The sequence below is a fragment of the Fringilla coelebs genome (genome assembly GCF_963513975.1).
Source record: "Fringilla coelebs genome assembly, chromosome: 5".
In the NCBI taxonomy this organism is placed as follows: Eukaryota; Metazoa; Chordata; class Aves; order Passeriformes; family Fringillidae; genus Fringilla; species Fringilla coelebs.
In genome coordinates, this window is record NC_140033.1 from 39,028,102 (window position 1) to 39,045,192 (window position 17,091).

General features: G+C 35.2%; 1 protein-coding gene across 1 annotated transcript in view; it reads left to right on the forward strand.

Moving 5' to 3' along the window:
• Positions 1 to 17,091, forward strand: part of PTPRQ (protein tyrosine phosphatase receptor type Q) — a gene marked incomplete at both ends in the record, with an annotated part of 124,576 nt that overhangs the window by 41,813 nt on the left and 65,672 nt on the right. Inside the window, 7 exons of the mRNA XM_084205495.1 lie at positions 558 to 665; positions 3,066 to 3,347; positions 4,086 to 4,268; positions 4,947 to 5,048; positions 7,408 to 7,528; positions 11,201 to 11,361; positions 12,904 to 13,049. Of these exons, the coding sequence (XP_084061621.1) occupies positions 558 to 665; positions 3,066 to 3,347; positions 4,086 to 4,268; positions 4,947 to 5,048; positions 7,408 to 7,528; positions 11,201 to 11,361; positions 12,904 to 13,049 (1,103 nt within the window). The remainder of the gene's footprint in view (positions 1 to 557; positions 666 to 3,065; positions 3,348 to 4,085; positions 4,269 to 4,946; positions 5,049 to 7,407; positions 7,529 to 11,200; positions 11,362 to 12,903; positions 13,050 to 17,091) is intronic.

The window sequence follows — 17,091 nt, forward strand, 5'->3', positions numbered from 1 at the left end:
CTGGTTAAGATAAACAGTAATTTTTGAAATGGTACAAGCAGTAATCTGTGAAACGGATTTCTCCTTGGAATATTTGCCTCAGTCTCCTTTTTTCCCATAGGAAAATATTCCTGAACTGTCAATTCTTTTTCAGATTTCAATTTTTTTCACAGTATTTTTCTGACATTAATAAAAATTTTCTTATTTTAAGGTGGCAATTTTTAGAGTAATTGAAGCAAACATATTCCTAATGGAGTTTCATTTATTCATTGATGCTAATCAGAATATTGCATACAGATGAAACCCCCATATTTGGATGTTCATATATGCATCCTTTGACATCCTTGACAAATTCTTTAAGCTATTTACAGGGTTGAAGATGGTTGACTTTAAAATGTGCTGATTTAACTGCATGCCTGACATTAAACTGCATGACATTAAACATATTCTTTTAGGGTGTATAAAAAACTCTCAGAACAGTATCCAGTACTACAGTTTTATAAGTACCTATGACAAAAGAAGTAAGCAGTCTTGTCTGCGAAGTTAAGAGTCAAGATGTTTTCAATTAATCTTTTCAGGTTTAAAAAAGTACACAAATTATAAAATGAGAGTCGCAGCCGCTACTGCAGTTGGAGAAAGTGCTTTGTCTGAAGAGAATGAGGTGTTTGTGCGAACCCCTGAGGACGGTAATACGCGGTTTGCAATGATGATTTATTTTCTGTACTGAGGTTTGTGTCTGTTCAAAAAGAAGACTAGCACATACAAAAAAGGCGGAACAAAGTGTATAGATAAAGCCACTGTTGAAATTATTAGTCTTCTATCAGTCAGTGACTTCATTCAGACTGTTTTTTGGTAAGTGCCAAAAGAATAATAATGAAAGCTGTGGCATGACCTGCAATCAACTAATTTCAAATGTGATAGGCAAATGGAAGGAAAGCTCCAGAGCTGAGACTCCCTCTCTCAAAACAATGTGTCCCTAGCACCCATCTAAATAATAATCTTTGTGATTCCATCTTATCTTCTTTTTGTTATCATGTGTAAATTAGGTTGGTTTTGAAGCATATTGGCATTTCAACAATTCAGATGTCATATTTTTATTTGTAGGCAAAGATGCTGATAAAGTGAAGTGTTTTTAATGCTGAATATAATAAGCAGTTGTTTTTGTATAGGTTTTATAATTTTAAGACTGGTCAATAATTTTAATGTCAGGTATAACACTACATTACAAAGATTTTTGAATCTTCCTTTTTTACTTGCAAGGCAGTTTCAACCCATGAGAGCACTGGGGCAAGAGCTGGAGTTGTCATTGGCTTCTGCAAAGAAAATGTGGGAATTTGATGAGCAGAGCAGAGCCGTGACTATTAGTCTTTTCTTGTTTGCATCAAGTTTGTATTTTCACTAGTTTCAGCAGTTATTTCCAGGTTTACTGAAGTAATGCAGAGAGTGATTGCCCAATTGTAATTTATCTCTCTCATTTTCAAGTGTACTACAATACAAGAAAAATAACTGAGCGCCAGTAAAGGAGAGAAAATGACTACAGGATTAAAAGTTATGGGTATTTATGAAGCTTAGGTGATTTGAATAACCACACAAAATATCAGATTAAATGGTGAATCTTTAAATAGTTGCAAATATTTTTAAAAATTACATTCTCCTATGCTTTTAGTATTTTTACAGAAGAAAGGCATATCACAAGAGAAGAAAATTACTTATATAAGTATTTTTCTCTCTGAAAGCTTACAATCCCTTGCCTGTGAGTGTTAAAAGAAATTTTTAGTAGTAGGGTTTGTCTGTTCAGAGCCAACAGCCAACTGCTCATCCCTTCATAAAAGAGCCGTGCAAGGCTTGAGGAAACTAGTGAGAAACCTCCAAGAATTCTTGCCTTTTTATAAGGCTATCCATAATAGTTTATCTTCTCCTTCTTGTTGTTTAGTTTTCCTGGAGTAATTCAGGCTAAGATTCATGTGTCCTAATTTTAGCCAACCTAGGAACAGAAATTTGTTCGACTCTTGAAAGGAGAGATGCCTCCAAGTAAAAGATTCACTACAACTGCCTTAGATAACTTGCATTAGGATGGAAGAAACTAGGCTGTTGCATTTAAATATTTTACCATGCCAGATAAATGGCAAAATACATTTAAATTAAAAATTAATCTTCTTCACATGGGAAATATTCATGTGGGTAGTCTTGTCATTCAGGGAGCAGTGATCTGTTACAGTTAACACTTTCATGTGCTCAGAAATCAGGAATGAAAGTAACCTTTTAGGCAAAAATAAAATTCATGATGAATTCTGAAATATCTGCAAGTGGGTATTTGTACACAAACTGAATCCTATGATCCTGAGTAGGTAGTATATTTTCATCTTGATTTTACAGATTAATTCAGGGGTGAAGTGGTGAAGCCTTCAGAGGAATCAAAGTTGACATTCAGAGCTGATTTTATTCATAAGTGCAGCCCACTCACTTCTTCAACACTTCCATGCCTTATTAGCTCACTGGAGTCACATGAGCTCATACATTGCCAATAGATTTAGCCACACACCACCCTGGAGCTGGACTTGCTTTGTGCATGACCTTCACACCAGAGTGTGCAATATTTACACAGGGTTCTCTAAATGGATGTTAGTTACTGTTCATGCAGGCCCTTTCTTGGTTCAATAGTTGATTAAATACTAAGGGTGGTTATTTACAAAGAAAGCAGAGGACATTAATCCAAGTCTAAAGAACTGAATATGAAGAAGACAATGAGAGGATTTGAAGGATCAGTCTGCATGAGACTGGTAGACAGAAGAAAATTTTTTTCTTAATAAGTGAGGTTTCAGATAGAATTAGAAGTGGATGAGAAAAGAAATTCCAGAAAAGCTAAAGTGTCATAATGCAAAAAGATGCCTAGTTTTATGGGTAAAAAAGAGACATAACAAAATTAACTAAGGTAAAAAGTGGTAAGACTTTGAGAAGGAGATTGAGAAAATGAGTGTAGCTCTTTTGGTACAGTTAGGATCCAGTGCCAGGATCCAATAGGTTTATGATCTCAGCTCTGTTTTCAAATATTTGAAAAGGTTTTTTTTCTGACTTCTGTGTTGCAGAACCAGATTCCCCTCCTCAAAACTTAGAATTAATAAATGTAACTGCAACAGAAATAAATCTGAGATGGTTACCACCTGAGCAGCCTAATGGTCTCATAACTCACTACGAAGTTCTGTACAGTGATTCCAACGATTTTTTTATTAAAAATGCCTCATCTACAAGTATATCACTAAGTGAAATGAAGCCATATACTCTCTACAACATCTCAGTAAGAGCATTCACCAAACTTGGCCATGGGAATCAGTCATCTTTTCCGCTTCTGGTCAGAACTTCTGAAACTGGTGAGTTTTTTTTAAAAACTGAAATTTTTTTACAAGAAGTTGCTTTATGATAACCTTTGATGGCCAGGAGATAAGTTTCAATAATTTTGAAAGGATTTGCTTAATTTGCCAGGCAGTGAGTTTGAATCCCATTTTTTTCTTTTATATACAAAGCAAAAGAGCAAGGGCAGGTGCTTGGTAAGGGATGGGGAGCCAAGAGCCCAGGGGTCCCTGGGCCAGCTGAGCAGAGGCCTCAGTAGCCAGGACTTGTCTCATCACCCTGCTGCAAAGCACATGGAGCAGGCAAGGCGTGGCAGCCAGGGCCAGTCTGGAGGGCCAAAACCCTCATGCTGATGCAGCAGGTTTGAGGTCAAGCCAGGAAAGAAATTTCACAGGTTCAGTGACAGTAACCAAGCCAGACAGAGCCCAGTGCCAGTGGGGCAGGCTTGCAGGGGGGAGCCAAGCTGAGGCTGGGCTGCCATGTCAGGCAGGGACTGGATCAGTGGGACCATGGCCAAGCACAGCCACGACAGCAATGAAGCTGAATTGATTTCTAAAATTTTTTTTAATGACCTTGTCGGTACTGTGTGTGTCTAAGTGGTTTTGATCTTCAAATTCAGCCTCTTTTAAAGTGTATTTCATTTAAAAAAAAGGATACAAATCCAAATATTTACAATGTGTTTCATTGAAACTGGTTTATAAGAATTCTTTCCGAATCAATGAAACTGACTGAAATCCTCTAAAATTTTTTTCTTCTAGTTCCTGCTTCTGCACCAGAAAACATAACCTATAGGAACATCTCATCCATGGAAATTGAATTATCATTTTTTCCACCATCAATTCCCAATGGAATCATACAGACCTACACAATATATCTCATGAGGACTAACGGGACTGAGCAAAGAGTTATAAACACTACTCTTCTGACACTACGTATTGCAGGCCAGTATATAATGATCTGGAACTTAGGGCAGCTGTGAGTTTTTCTGGGAAATGTGCAACAGACAGAGATATATTAGTTCATTGGTTGGACCTGACTCTTCTTGCCCTAACAGAAAATTTTTTGCTCGCTGTCCTGAGAAATAATTCATGTCTTGTCACAGTATGGTGAAATGGGCATTGAATGGTAGAGTCTAACATATATCTCACGGTATTTTAGATGTTTAAAGTACAAGGAAGTTCAATGGATATCTTTGCAGAGCTATCATTTTAACAAAGTAAACCCTCAAGTCACCTGCATATCTTTCTGATTTTATTCTGAATATATCTATTTCCATTCACCTTTTCATCTTTTCCTAAGTTCTGTCACTCTTGCTGATGCATGGCACAGCAAACAATTCTGGGAGCTCAGTACCTTCACTGCTACATTTTTAGAGTACCGCCAAGGACAAGCTGCGAAGCATTCTAGGAATATGAAGTATAAACTGGCAATTAGGGCTTCGCCCTTTCTTTTGCAAAATATTTTTTGTTCCAAGCTTTCCCAATGCTTATTTCAGTCTATAATTATGCAGACCAGTGTGATAGGCTTATTCACCACTTCAAAAATACTTGCTGTCCATTAAAAAACTAATTTGTTCCATTGAATGGTTGCTTTATTGAATTATTCTTTTTTTTGTTTAGATTTAAGTAAATATACAGAATATACTGTAGAAGTGTCTGCTAGTACCACAATGGGAGAGGGTGTTCGTAGTTCACCTCTGCATATACTAACTGATGAAGATGGTAAGTCAGAACAGAAGTTTCAGTGCATCATTTTCTAACTGCATTCTTAAGTTACTCTTAAACTTCATGTCAGATGTTTTTAAGTTTTATGCACTTTTGTTGGCAGTTATATCTCTCCATTTCTATCTGTACCTACGCACAAACATACTTGTCTATCTATCCATCTATCTACCAATAACCAATCTATTTTTCAGTACAAGCTGTAAGAAAGGTTGCAATTGCTGTGCATGGACTTTTGTTCTTACCAATACCTTATTAATCTGAAGTATCTTAATTTACTCATATTATTTTAATCTAATACATGACATGGTAGAATGATTGTATTTGGTTTTTCTGTCATGTGAGAGATGGGGAAAGGGAAAACCACAAAAAGGCAGTTTGGATGGTCCAGGGACATTTCTGTGGGGTTTCTTGGATTATTCTAAATAGATGCATGTACAGGTACACATAGATAGATATGAAATTATTAATGTTATGAAAATTCCCAAAGTCCATCATCTGCAGCGCTGGACTTCCAAATTGAGCTGGGGTGTGTGCAGGCTGAGGGTAGAACACAGTTGTTGCAATCCCTGCTAATTTTTACAGTAGGTCACAAACCAGCAGAGGAACGTTAAAATTTTACTTTCAGTACACAATATTGTGGTGTGAAGTTATCATTGGTCACCTCTCTAGTCTATACAGGTTAATCCTGAAAAAAAATTCATAGCAAAAATCTTAACTTAGGTTTTGTGAGTCACATTTTGGAAAAGGCTATGTCTGTTCTCCTTTGCTTCAGGAGGAAATCTCTGGAAACCTACCTAAAGCAGCATTGACACGAGCAACTCAACAGCTGTCAGGAAAAAATCTTTGCTCAAGATTTATTTTGCTGGAGCAAGCTGTAAAGAGCTAGATTGGATAAATCCATTTTTTTAGCAGAGATTATTTTTATTTAGACCAATGTAGTTTCTATCTTTAGCAAAAAAAACCTCAACCAAAACCAAAAACAAAACAAAAACAAAAAAACCCAAAAAACCAAAAGAACAACAACAAAAAAACCAAAACAACAAAAAAACTCCCAAGAAATTCCTTGAATAAGAATTGTAGAATTAGCTAGACATGTCAAAAACATGGCATTCACCATATGATAGATCTTTTATTATATAGCCACTGAGGATAATATAAGAAGCAAAACACAAAATACAGCCGTCAACATTTTTTCACCAGTAAATACTGAATACTCACTGAATGCAGTAAACCTTTGTTCATGAAAAATATAAAATAATTTTTTCTATAATATAAGGAGTTATAAAACCTTTATGCCAACTTTCTAAGATAGTGAAAGAACAAGAAGTGAAAAACAACAATATTTATAATACACCACATGTTCTGTATTCACAGGAACACAGTGTTCCAAGGCTCAGAACAAATGTTTCATAGATCTGCTAATAGTTATGCTCATATTTTCAATTTTCATGCATGACTACAGCTATGACCTGAATTTTTGGTGCATGATGCTCTTTGGTTTAATTTGAGACAAACAAATGTAATTCTAATATTACTTCATAGTGGTGCATAGGTCCATGAATCAAGATGCAGATAAAGATTCATTTCTCAATAACATGCTGATAATAAAGCAATATAATTTATGCATACATAACATTAGTTATTTGTCCTCAGTAAAATTAATAAGAACCTTAGAACAAAGTCAAATGTGGTCTAACATTTTCATTTATTTACAATGTTTCCCTGCAGGGTTGGGGTATGATATCATCTAGGGATCATCTTAAAATTAATTTTAAACATCTCAATGAATGCCTATTTTTCCATTTGCCCTTGTGACACGTTAAATCTATGAATGTGGTCCTTATTTGATGGAGTGAATAGATTTTACTGCTGTCTACTATCCCACAATTTTATCATCTCTCAATGCCATGCTTATCCACATTTCCACCTTTTCGTGCTTTGTATAATTCTTTACAACACCTTTTTTTTCCTCAGGGGAACTATTATGCTGTATTTTACATGTGTTCATATCTATAAAGCTCTTGCTTTTATTAGAAGGGAAAAAAAATTACAGCAATGTACTTGGGCAGTAGGTGAATCACTGTGACCTAGCCATTGCTCTGTTTTCTCATGAAGTACTTTTTCCATTGAATCACAGAAACAGATGTTCTAACAACACCATGCAAAATCTTCTTTTATCATCTGTCAGAAAAAGGAAAAGAAGCTGTGCCTTAACCTTGGCTGATGGATACTGTACCAGTATGGTACAAGGTTAACTTTCTATCACAAATAATTCAAAGCCTATTTAAGGATGCTGTGTATCCCACCGATCCTCGGTGTTTAACAAGATGTTGTGTCCTATTCTCTTATTTTATAGCTCCAAGTTCTCCTCCACAGGCCCTCTCTGTAAAACAGTTGTTGGGTGTCACTGTGAAGTTGTCATGGAAACCTCCACTGGAGCCAAATGGAATTATCCTCTATTACACAGTTTGTGTCTGGTAAGATTTTTCTGGAAGTACTTCTGAGGATAAATGTTAATCTGTAACCTATCAGGAATGTTAGGTTTTTGTTACACAATATGTTGAATACATGTTTTGGGAGAACAAATATTCATCCAGCACTTAAAATACTGGCCTTTATATTAAAATTCAGAATAGCAAAAAACTGGGGGAACAATTTCAGCATTTTTTAAGCATTTTCAACATTTTTTCCAAATGTTATGCATCTGAGTAAGTGAACTCAGATTTAAACTAGAGCATGGTGCCTATTTCCATTATATTCTGATTGGGCCTGCTGCAAGGCAGGATGCAAACCCATGCTGAATTGTCAAGGAAATTTGAAATATGCTTAAAATGGAGAAATATTGCCTCTTTTTATAGTGTGTAAGAGCCAGGTTCAGAGTTTTTGTATGTGCTATCAATTATGTCTACTGTTATATTTTGTATTTATTACATTCATGGCTAACATGTATTTTTAACAGACACTTTTTATTATGTTCTAGTTTTTTCTATCTAGCCTTCTTTATAATTATTTTTTCCTCCTGTCATATTTTTTCACCTTTACAAAGGAGTTTCGTCACTTTAAAACTTGCAGCTTCTGTCCTATTCCTTGCAAAGCATAGTTTGGTCGAGCAATGTGGCATCTCTTCAAAAATCTCTAACTTCTACTGGAAGTGAAAACATTTTTTATTGATCACTTTTAATATATTGCATTTATGTTTTACCATTTTATTGCCATTGCTAAGGTGCAGGAAGCAAATACTAAAGTGCATAAGACATGAACCAGATGTGCAAGTCCTCATATGTTATGGGCATACTGCTCTTGAGCTTACATTATTTTATTGTTATTTGACAGTTTTGAGGTGGGGTTTGGCCTCAGTCACTACTATTTTTTTTTAAATTATAATTTCTAGTTAAGTTGATGATAAAGTGAAGAGGAGAAAGCTCTTCTTTCTAGAAAAGTTGAATTTGTCTTCTCTTCTTAGTTCTACTCTACTGGGAATGTCAGTTGCTCTTTAAAATAATGACTGTCCTCAAGCTAGGAAGAGTTACTTTATTGTAAGGGCTATGGTTTTGACTCGCTGTGCTCAAAGACTTCAGGTTCTGCAACTTTTCTTCCTTATGTTCCCTTATAAATTACTGCTTTTGTTACTGTGAGAAAAGATTTAGACAGAATTATTTAAAAATAACCCCAACTCTTAAACAATCCATTTTTCTAAATATTGCAATTAAGCAACCATACAGCTTCTTGCTGTAAGCCTAGCCCATATTCTTTTTGCTCTGTCTTGTCTTTCCTTACTGTGCCATACCTAAATTTAGAGAGGCTTTAGGTATCATGTTAAGGCAAGGACATTGGAGAAAAACTCCCTTTGCCTTCAAAGGGGTTATAACTTCACTCCTTCCTTGGCAGGGAGTGAGGGGTGTGGAAGAAGGAGAGTAATTTTAAGTATTTAAAAGAGTTGTCTATACAGTTTCATCAAATGCTCTGCTGGGGGAGATTTGACAAGGCAAATTGTCATGCCATATAGTTGCTGCTCTTGGGAGGTATTCAATGTATTTTGGAAGAGTCTGTTAATCCCAGTGCTTCTCAATAAGGCAGAAAGAAGAAGGTTACTACAGTTGTTAAATAAATGTTCCTTCACTTTACTTAAATATTTTGCAACAGTTATAGAGAATTTGGTAATCTTTCTTTAGCTAATTTGGGTCAAGAATCCACAATCCGTAGAATAGAAAGGGGGCTATTTGCAATGTTTTCAGTTATATTTCATGGAATTTGTCAGAGGACAAGGTGATTTTGGGTGCCAGCAGGCAGTAAAGCAAATTTCTTCTTTCCTTGAGCCCAAAAACTCATACCCCTTAAGTGTAATTTTAGAGTATTAAAGATGAAATTTAAAAAATTGCTGAACTTGTATGTAGCTACTGTTTTTTAGCATTATTCTTTCCTGCAAATTTTTGTGAGATACTTATTGACTAGGTCTATTTGGAGGTATAGATTTTTAAGAAAATATGGTACCTGTCTTTATCAACTGGAATTATGCAGTTTCTTAGAATCTGTGTTGTCTGCATTTTTGAAAAAATGTGATTTAAAACCTTGTATTATTTTTCTTCAGTAAAATTTCTCAGCATAACTTATTCTGCTAAGTACTGTCTCACTGTCTGTGAAGGCTGCACTCGCTTTGATCAGTTTTTTCTTTTTTTAATTGCAATCTCTGTAGTTTCTAAACAGAAAATCAACTCCCTTTGAAATACCTCAAGTTTTTGCTCTTCTTTCTGTGCCTGATTGTGGAAATGTTTTTTGGCAACTCAGATGTAAGAATGCAGTTACTCAGAGTAGAAATGTTCACAACACTAAGCTGTGGATTTTCTTCTTACTTAAATTATAACCAGATATGTATTTCCATACTAAGAATACATTGGGCAAAGATCCAGGAAAAAATGTCTTTCTTTGTTTAGAGTTTGATAACTGCAGCTGCAATCTCTTGTAAATTTTAGTGACTATTAAAAATGTCAGAAGTTTGGGAAAAATGTAAATGTTAACTTTCTCTGTTACCAAGAGTGTTTCCCATGTCAAGCGACATTCCGCTCAAAATCTGAGGGTTAGGAAAGATTTTTTCCTTTATTCTCGTATATTTTCCCATTCCAGTTGTTTTTTAATGTGACCTTATTTCAGATATATTAGATGGTGATCTTTGCTAATGGAGCAGTCATTCAGTTATCAAAGGATGAAAGTCCAGTAATTTTGAAACACTTTTTTCTTTTTTTTTAGTATTAGAACACACTGTCATTTGTGAAGAGTTTCATAGTGATTTCTGGAGCAAGATATTTGGTTTTAATTATCAAATTATCATCTGTATGAAATCCTATTAGAGACACAGGACACCTACTCATACAGAAACCTTTGAAGGAAAGGAATGTTAGGTTTTTATTTTCCTCCTATTTTTTTCTTAAAAGATTACGTTAACTTTATGAGGAATATAAGACTTTTTGAACTGAAGTTAGTTATTTCTGTACCTTATTTTACTTTCTGATAATCATTTCATACCTATGCTAATACCAGTGTTTTATTAATGTTACATCTTGCAGTCTTTCTAGGCGGGTTTTGACCTGACCGGAGTTCCATTCTGATCCTCTGCTACATTCCACCAGAATTAACTCAGCACCAGCTAATTCCTGTTCCATATCATCTTCTATTATTCCATTTATAACTTCAGCCTTCTGACCAATTTCACAGAGTCACAGTAGGGCATGCTCCCTGCTATAATCTTTTTATATTTCGCTATTCCTGTCCAGGGAGACAGTTAAGTTATGCCCTACTGTGTCCTTCCCAAGGGTACCACATAACCATTTGAAAGCAGTTAGTAGATAGAAATACTCCTCCTTAATATTTTGTATAACCATTGTCTTTGTTGATGTAATTAGCAAACATATTTCTGTGGGGTTTTGGGGTGTTATTTTTTTAAGAAACAAAAGGAAGAGCCCTACTCTGATGCCATGGCACAAAAGTTAGGTTTTCACCATAAAAGAGAAAAAGTTATCCTCGCCTCTTTTAAAAACCTAAACTACTTGTATTTAACATGACACTGCATTTCTCATTTTTGCAAAAAATGCCATAATTACATATAGAGAGAGAAATGGTGTGTGTATACAATTAATAAAATACTTTTTCTTTAGGAATAAAATATCAAAGAGGAGTGTAAATGTAACAGAAACATCACTGGAATTCACAGACCTAGAATATAACTATGAATATAGTGCTTACCTAACAGCAAGTACAAGATTTGGAGATGGCAACGTAAAAAGTGATACTATAACATTCAGAACTTCTGAAGGAGGTAAGCTTGTATACAGTGTAAACCTTTATTTTCATTCAGCCTTAAAATTCTGTTGGACTCATTTAAGTTAATAAAGCCACCGAAGTAGAAGAGATGTTTGACTCGTAAAGGAGGGACATTCCACCTCTCTGTGTGGCTCTGTCTTTGTGAATACATGTATCTATGGCTCTGTAAAATTATGATAGGTATTTCTATTATTTTACTGAGAAAAAACCTTAACATTTCTCTTCGAGACAGATAAGATCCAAATAATTTCATTCTAAACTTTGAAATAAATCATATTTTTTTTTGAAATATATTTTAATAGATCCTTACTTTAAGCAGCTGTGACACAATTTCTGACAGGGAAAATATTTCTTAGAGTATCCCTCTTAAGTCTGAAATATTTTTAATTTGAAAATGAACAGTGCAAGTGTAGATTGATTTGTTTATTCCATTTCAATTCTTTTATACTTCCAACATGGAAAGTGACTTTTATGCAATCGTATGATATACGGTGCTTTGAAAGTCATTCAGTTTAAGTTTTGTTTCTAGTTTTCCATAGATCATATTGCTATAATCTGTTGCAAAACATAGATATCAACAATTCCCCAATGCGCGGCCACTTGCAGGATAGCATCTATCTGAGCCATCCCTCCAAAATCTGTCTACATCATCAGGTTGTAGATATTCACAGTTGCTATTGAAGCTGGTATGGGAATATGAGTTGACTTTATAGGGACAGACTTTAAGGAATTGGTCCTGGGGTTCCCCCTCCAATTAATATTTTAATATTTTACACAAACTAGAGCAGCATGAAGCAAGAGAGATACATAACTCGTAGTGTTCAGTACTCTAACACAAGTTCTGTAGAGCACTTTCTTGGATGGTGAGAAATATGGATTTAAATTCTCCTAAGCTGACTTAAGGAATTGAATTTAACTCTCCTACATTACTGTGTTACTGAGAAGAACCATATGCTGTTATTCTTTATAAATAGGAGGAGGGACTAATGGAAGAAGGCTTACAGAGGTCTTCCTGCACATTTAATAGGATGAGAAAAGAGGAAAAAAGATCAATTATCATACTGTCCAAGTTTAAGTATCTGGTTTACCTACATGAGTTGGGAGCCTAAGTTCTGTTTATAATCAGAAAGAAAAAGGCTTTAAATTTAGGTTTTGTAAAACAAAATCCCTTTTTTTCCCCCACTAACTGTGTTTGGAGTATAGACACAAAACTCAGTCAACTTCCATGTCTGCAAATTAGATTTTCTATGTGCACAAAGCAGTAAGTACAGGACAAATTCTATAAGAAAAATCTTAGCTGTTTACAAATGCAGCTTAAATACAAATATGGTTGAAAAAGTGTTTTAAAAATTCATTTTACATATACAATTTTATTTCATTACTTTGTGAAGCAGTTTCTACACGATTATCAGAAAAACATTTAATTTGCCATAGGTTGCTATAAACTCTACTATAGTGGATGATCCTCAGGTACTAAAGTGTACAAAACCTTGAGGTACAAAATCTTCAGGTATGCTAAAACTTAACATTTTTCCAGCACCAAGTGATCCACCGAAAGATGTTACATACAGAAACCTTACTTCCACATCAATAATGCTATTCTGGTCTCCTCCTCAAAAGCCTAATGGAAATATACTGTACTACTCAGTTTATTTCAAAAACAACTCAGGAATATTCATACAGGTAAGCTTATTTTTGTATTCTTTTGTAGAAGCAAATTAAATGTTCTAATAATTACTTAAAGAATAAATCAGTTTTATGGTTATCAACAAATTGGTTTTTCATATTTCCTTCATCATGATGTAGATTTTAAACTTACAAAGACAGAAGCACATTTTGTAATCATATATTTTACATTGTGCATCTCACTGAGAATTCATATCATATAAGCATTAATGCCAATAGATTTTGTGTAATATTCCATTATGCAAAGTTTATATGTACACACACACACATATACATATATATGCACACATACATCAAATATATATACACATTTTACATATGTAGTGGATGGACTCAAGACCCACTACACGCATGGCACACCCTCAAATGTGTTTCTTTCAGTCGAATTTATCAATGTGAGTCAATTTCTAGTTTTGGTTTTACTTTTTAATACATGTTTGTACAGTATTGAAAATATGAGGGTAATGTGAAAGTAGGGAATGCATTTGTTTTTCATATTTTTATTACTCTCAAAAGGAAATTACTGTTTAGTATATTGAAGCAAAGATATTGTTATTCTGAAGTTAAAGCTTAAAAGACAAAATCCTATAAATAATATTTTGGTGATACATTTTCATTTAGGTTTTTTTGCTGTTGCTGCTGTCATTCTTAATTATGCATGACACTTATTAATTGTATGTAGTGTTTCTGTCCTACTTTCTGCAAATATCTTATGGTACAGAAATATAACGAGAGAAATAAAACTTCCTTTACAGTTTTTTGGTTGCAAGTTTTACACATAAGAAAGAAAAACAAGAAATATAAATTCATTTAGAAAATTATGTATGGAAAATAACCTTGGCTGCATAAATTTATGATCAAGATATGTCTAGGGTGAGGCATGCACGTTTTTGAGGATAACTAGAAAAAAATATTCACAAATTTATGGAATAGCTGTGAGTGAATACTTGCTGACATACTTCAGTGTATACACTTCTCTGACTTGTGTGGGCTCTGCATAGTTTCAGGTGCAAGCAGGACTGTGCCATGAATTCACATTCTGATGAGATTAAAATCAGGGCTACAGTTCAGATAGTAGACTCTGTTTGCACAAACTGCTACAGCAACAGCTTTTTTCTTAAATCTCTGGACAAACTTTACATCAGTGGGGAACCAGCCCATCCTATGAAGGACATTTCAAGGAATTTTAGAGGAGGACTATGGACTTGGACTACTCCTGCCTTTAGGAAGGTCCAACTCTGAGATGAATGAGTAAGGTGAAGCTGACACACTGAGAGAGAGAGAGAGATGTGCCCAGGATTGTGGAAATAAAGGAAGAAGATAAAGAAGATGAAGCACAGTAGCATTGGCCCAGCAGGGTCCACTTTTATTATCATGTGATGTAGTTAGGCTAGGAAAGGATGATGGCACAAGTGGAAGTTAATGCTGCTTTGGCATATTATGTGTTGTCAGGAGAAAAATGCTGACAGTTCTACCTTTGTGTGTGGAACCTACCATTTTCATCCTTTTGACTTTGATTTTTATCCCATCCCTCTGCCCTCAGAAGATAGGTTTCAGCTGCTGTTGCATCTGTCTCTTACTGCCCATGGGATATGAACATTAATCTCTTGAATCATGATCAAATCTTAATCTGTCTACTCCCTTTAGCTCCTTCTGCCCTTCACATCCTGTCTGCTCACTGTTTAACATGGCAACTAGCAAAATCTACACTGCAGTCCTAATCTGTAGCTTGGCATTCCTGTGGATGCCAGACAGATTTCAAACAGGTGAAAAAAAGCCAACTCATTTCTGTCAGATATTTTATATTACTCCTTTTACAACAGAGAAATGCATGTGTGAAAGTCAGCCTGATATGTGACTATATATATATATATATATATATATGATATATACAGACAGTTGTAAGCTGCATGTATGAGTATGCATACATACAGCTTACAGCTTTCTGTAACTTAGAAGTATAACCATGTAATTGCAGGGTCTGTTGCTAAGTTTTGTATTGCACATATTTGGAAAGAAGAAATCCTTGGTTGGAATACTCTGTGTCGAGGTCACCATTTTGCTTATGTTTAACCAAACTGTATTTTCAGTTTGAGAAATTATACAGGAGAATTGAAAAAGTGGGTGATCTTTTCACACTTTACATTTTCACATTGTGGGCAGCCATTCTCTACCAGTCTTTCCTCTGCTTCCTTGTCAGGACATAATGTCAGAGGTCCCAGTCTTAAAGCAAAACTTCTAAATGCCTGAATAAACACCCTTGCTGAAGAATGTCAAGCAAATTAATATCTCCCAATGCTCTCATAATCTCAAATAGATACAGAAGTCATACTAAACTATTCTGTTGCCTGAGTTTATCACTGTCTGTTCTATTCTGTTGTCTCAATTTACCACTTCTCACACATTCTCAAAATACTCAGACATATTAAAACCTAATCAATATAAACCACTGACTATTAATATGTTAAAACTAGGAAGTTAGTAGTTACAGAGTGAAGCATTTTGTTTAGGGAAAAAAAATGTCCAAATACAAAAAAAGACCTGAGATAAAAGATACAGTTTGCTCCTTGACATGATGCAGAAATTTGAGTTTTCTGTCAAAAAGGGAAAATTTATGTACCTTCATCAGTCAGAAAAATAATGTATAGTTTCTTTACTTTACTGGCCTACATGAAAAATAACACTGCAGCTGTCCAGTCAGAAGGCCTGGGATGCTCAGACCCAAGGTTCAAGACCAGAATAGCAGAAGGAAATATTTAGTGATGGAGATTAGATTTAAGGATTTTGGTAGATGAGTGGGCTGTTTCTATGGGGATGCTGACAGTTGTTAAAAAAAATGTGTCAGAGAGGGAGGAATGGCTGGTAGCCAACTAGAACAAACCACACCTGCATTAGGCTAGATTCCATTTCAGCTTTAACTTTCATCTTCTGCTGTCAAACATCTATGGGAAATGCTACTTCTTGGTGTGTATACCCTGTCCCAGTGAAGTAAAGATATTACACATATGCTGACAAAGAGTACTTCCTTCACAGATGACAAGACACTGTACTTCTCTGTGACACTGCTGGATTCCTACAGTTCAAGATTTCACTGTTTGCAATAGCAGCTTTGCAAGTTTTGCTCCCCAATGCCTTGCCTGGTGCTTGAAGCAATCATAGTGTCCATATTCTCAGTCCTGTCCAGGAAATAAATCAAAGCCTTAATGGAAGCAACTTTCTCAAGGCTAAATATGAATCTATGAAAGACATTGGCTTGAATAAACTCTGTTATTCAATCTCTATGTACTTCTGTTTTGATAAGCAAGAAAGTTGAAAGGTGTTAATTACAAACATAAATATATGCTTCAATAAATTTCCCCAGTGTAGGAATTTTAGTACAGATGAAAGCTGTCCTGCTCTGACAAACCAGACAGGGGAACCAGGGGCAAGGACTGAAAAAAACCTACGATCCTTCTAGCAACTGAATATCTGACCCCATATCATCCAACCTCTACCTTAAGCCAAGCAAAATGAGTATGACTGGATACAGTTGAGAGTGAAATTCAACTTTGTCTAACCTTGGGATCCAGACAAGGGATGCAAACAATGTACTGTAGTACTTAACAATCAAACATTTTCTTTCACCTGTATGACCAAAGTAGGGATAAAAAAGGGGAACTTCACTACATATACACTGCAAATTTTTAGAAAGCTGGTCTCAGAATGGTACAGCAGACAAAAAGGAAATAACTTCCCTTAGTTTTTTACTGGAGCAGTGACTATTACACTCTTTGAAGGGTGGTTTGGATTAGCCTTCACAGTATCACCACTCTCACCTGATTCTCAGAGTCAAGTATGTGATCCTCTGACTCAAAACAAGAATGCAATGCAATGAACCTAAAGAAGAAAACAAACAGAAGTAAAAGCTTAACAGTGAAGAAGGGCATCACCATGTTTTCCTTATACAGCTAACTACAGCTTTAGGCCACTGGAAATGTCTGCCACTTCCTGAGGTGAAGAAGATACTAGTTTCTGCTGACACTTTCATGGCTTGAGTGTA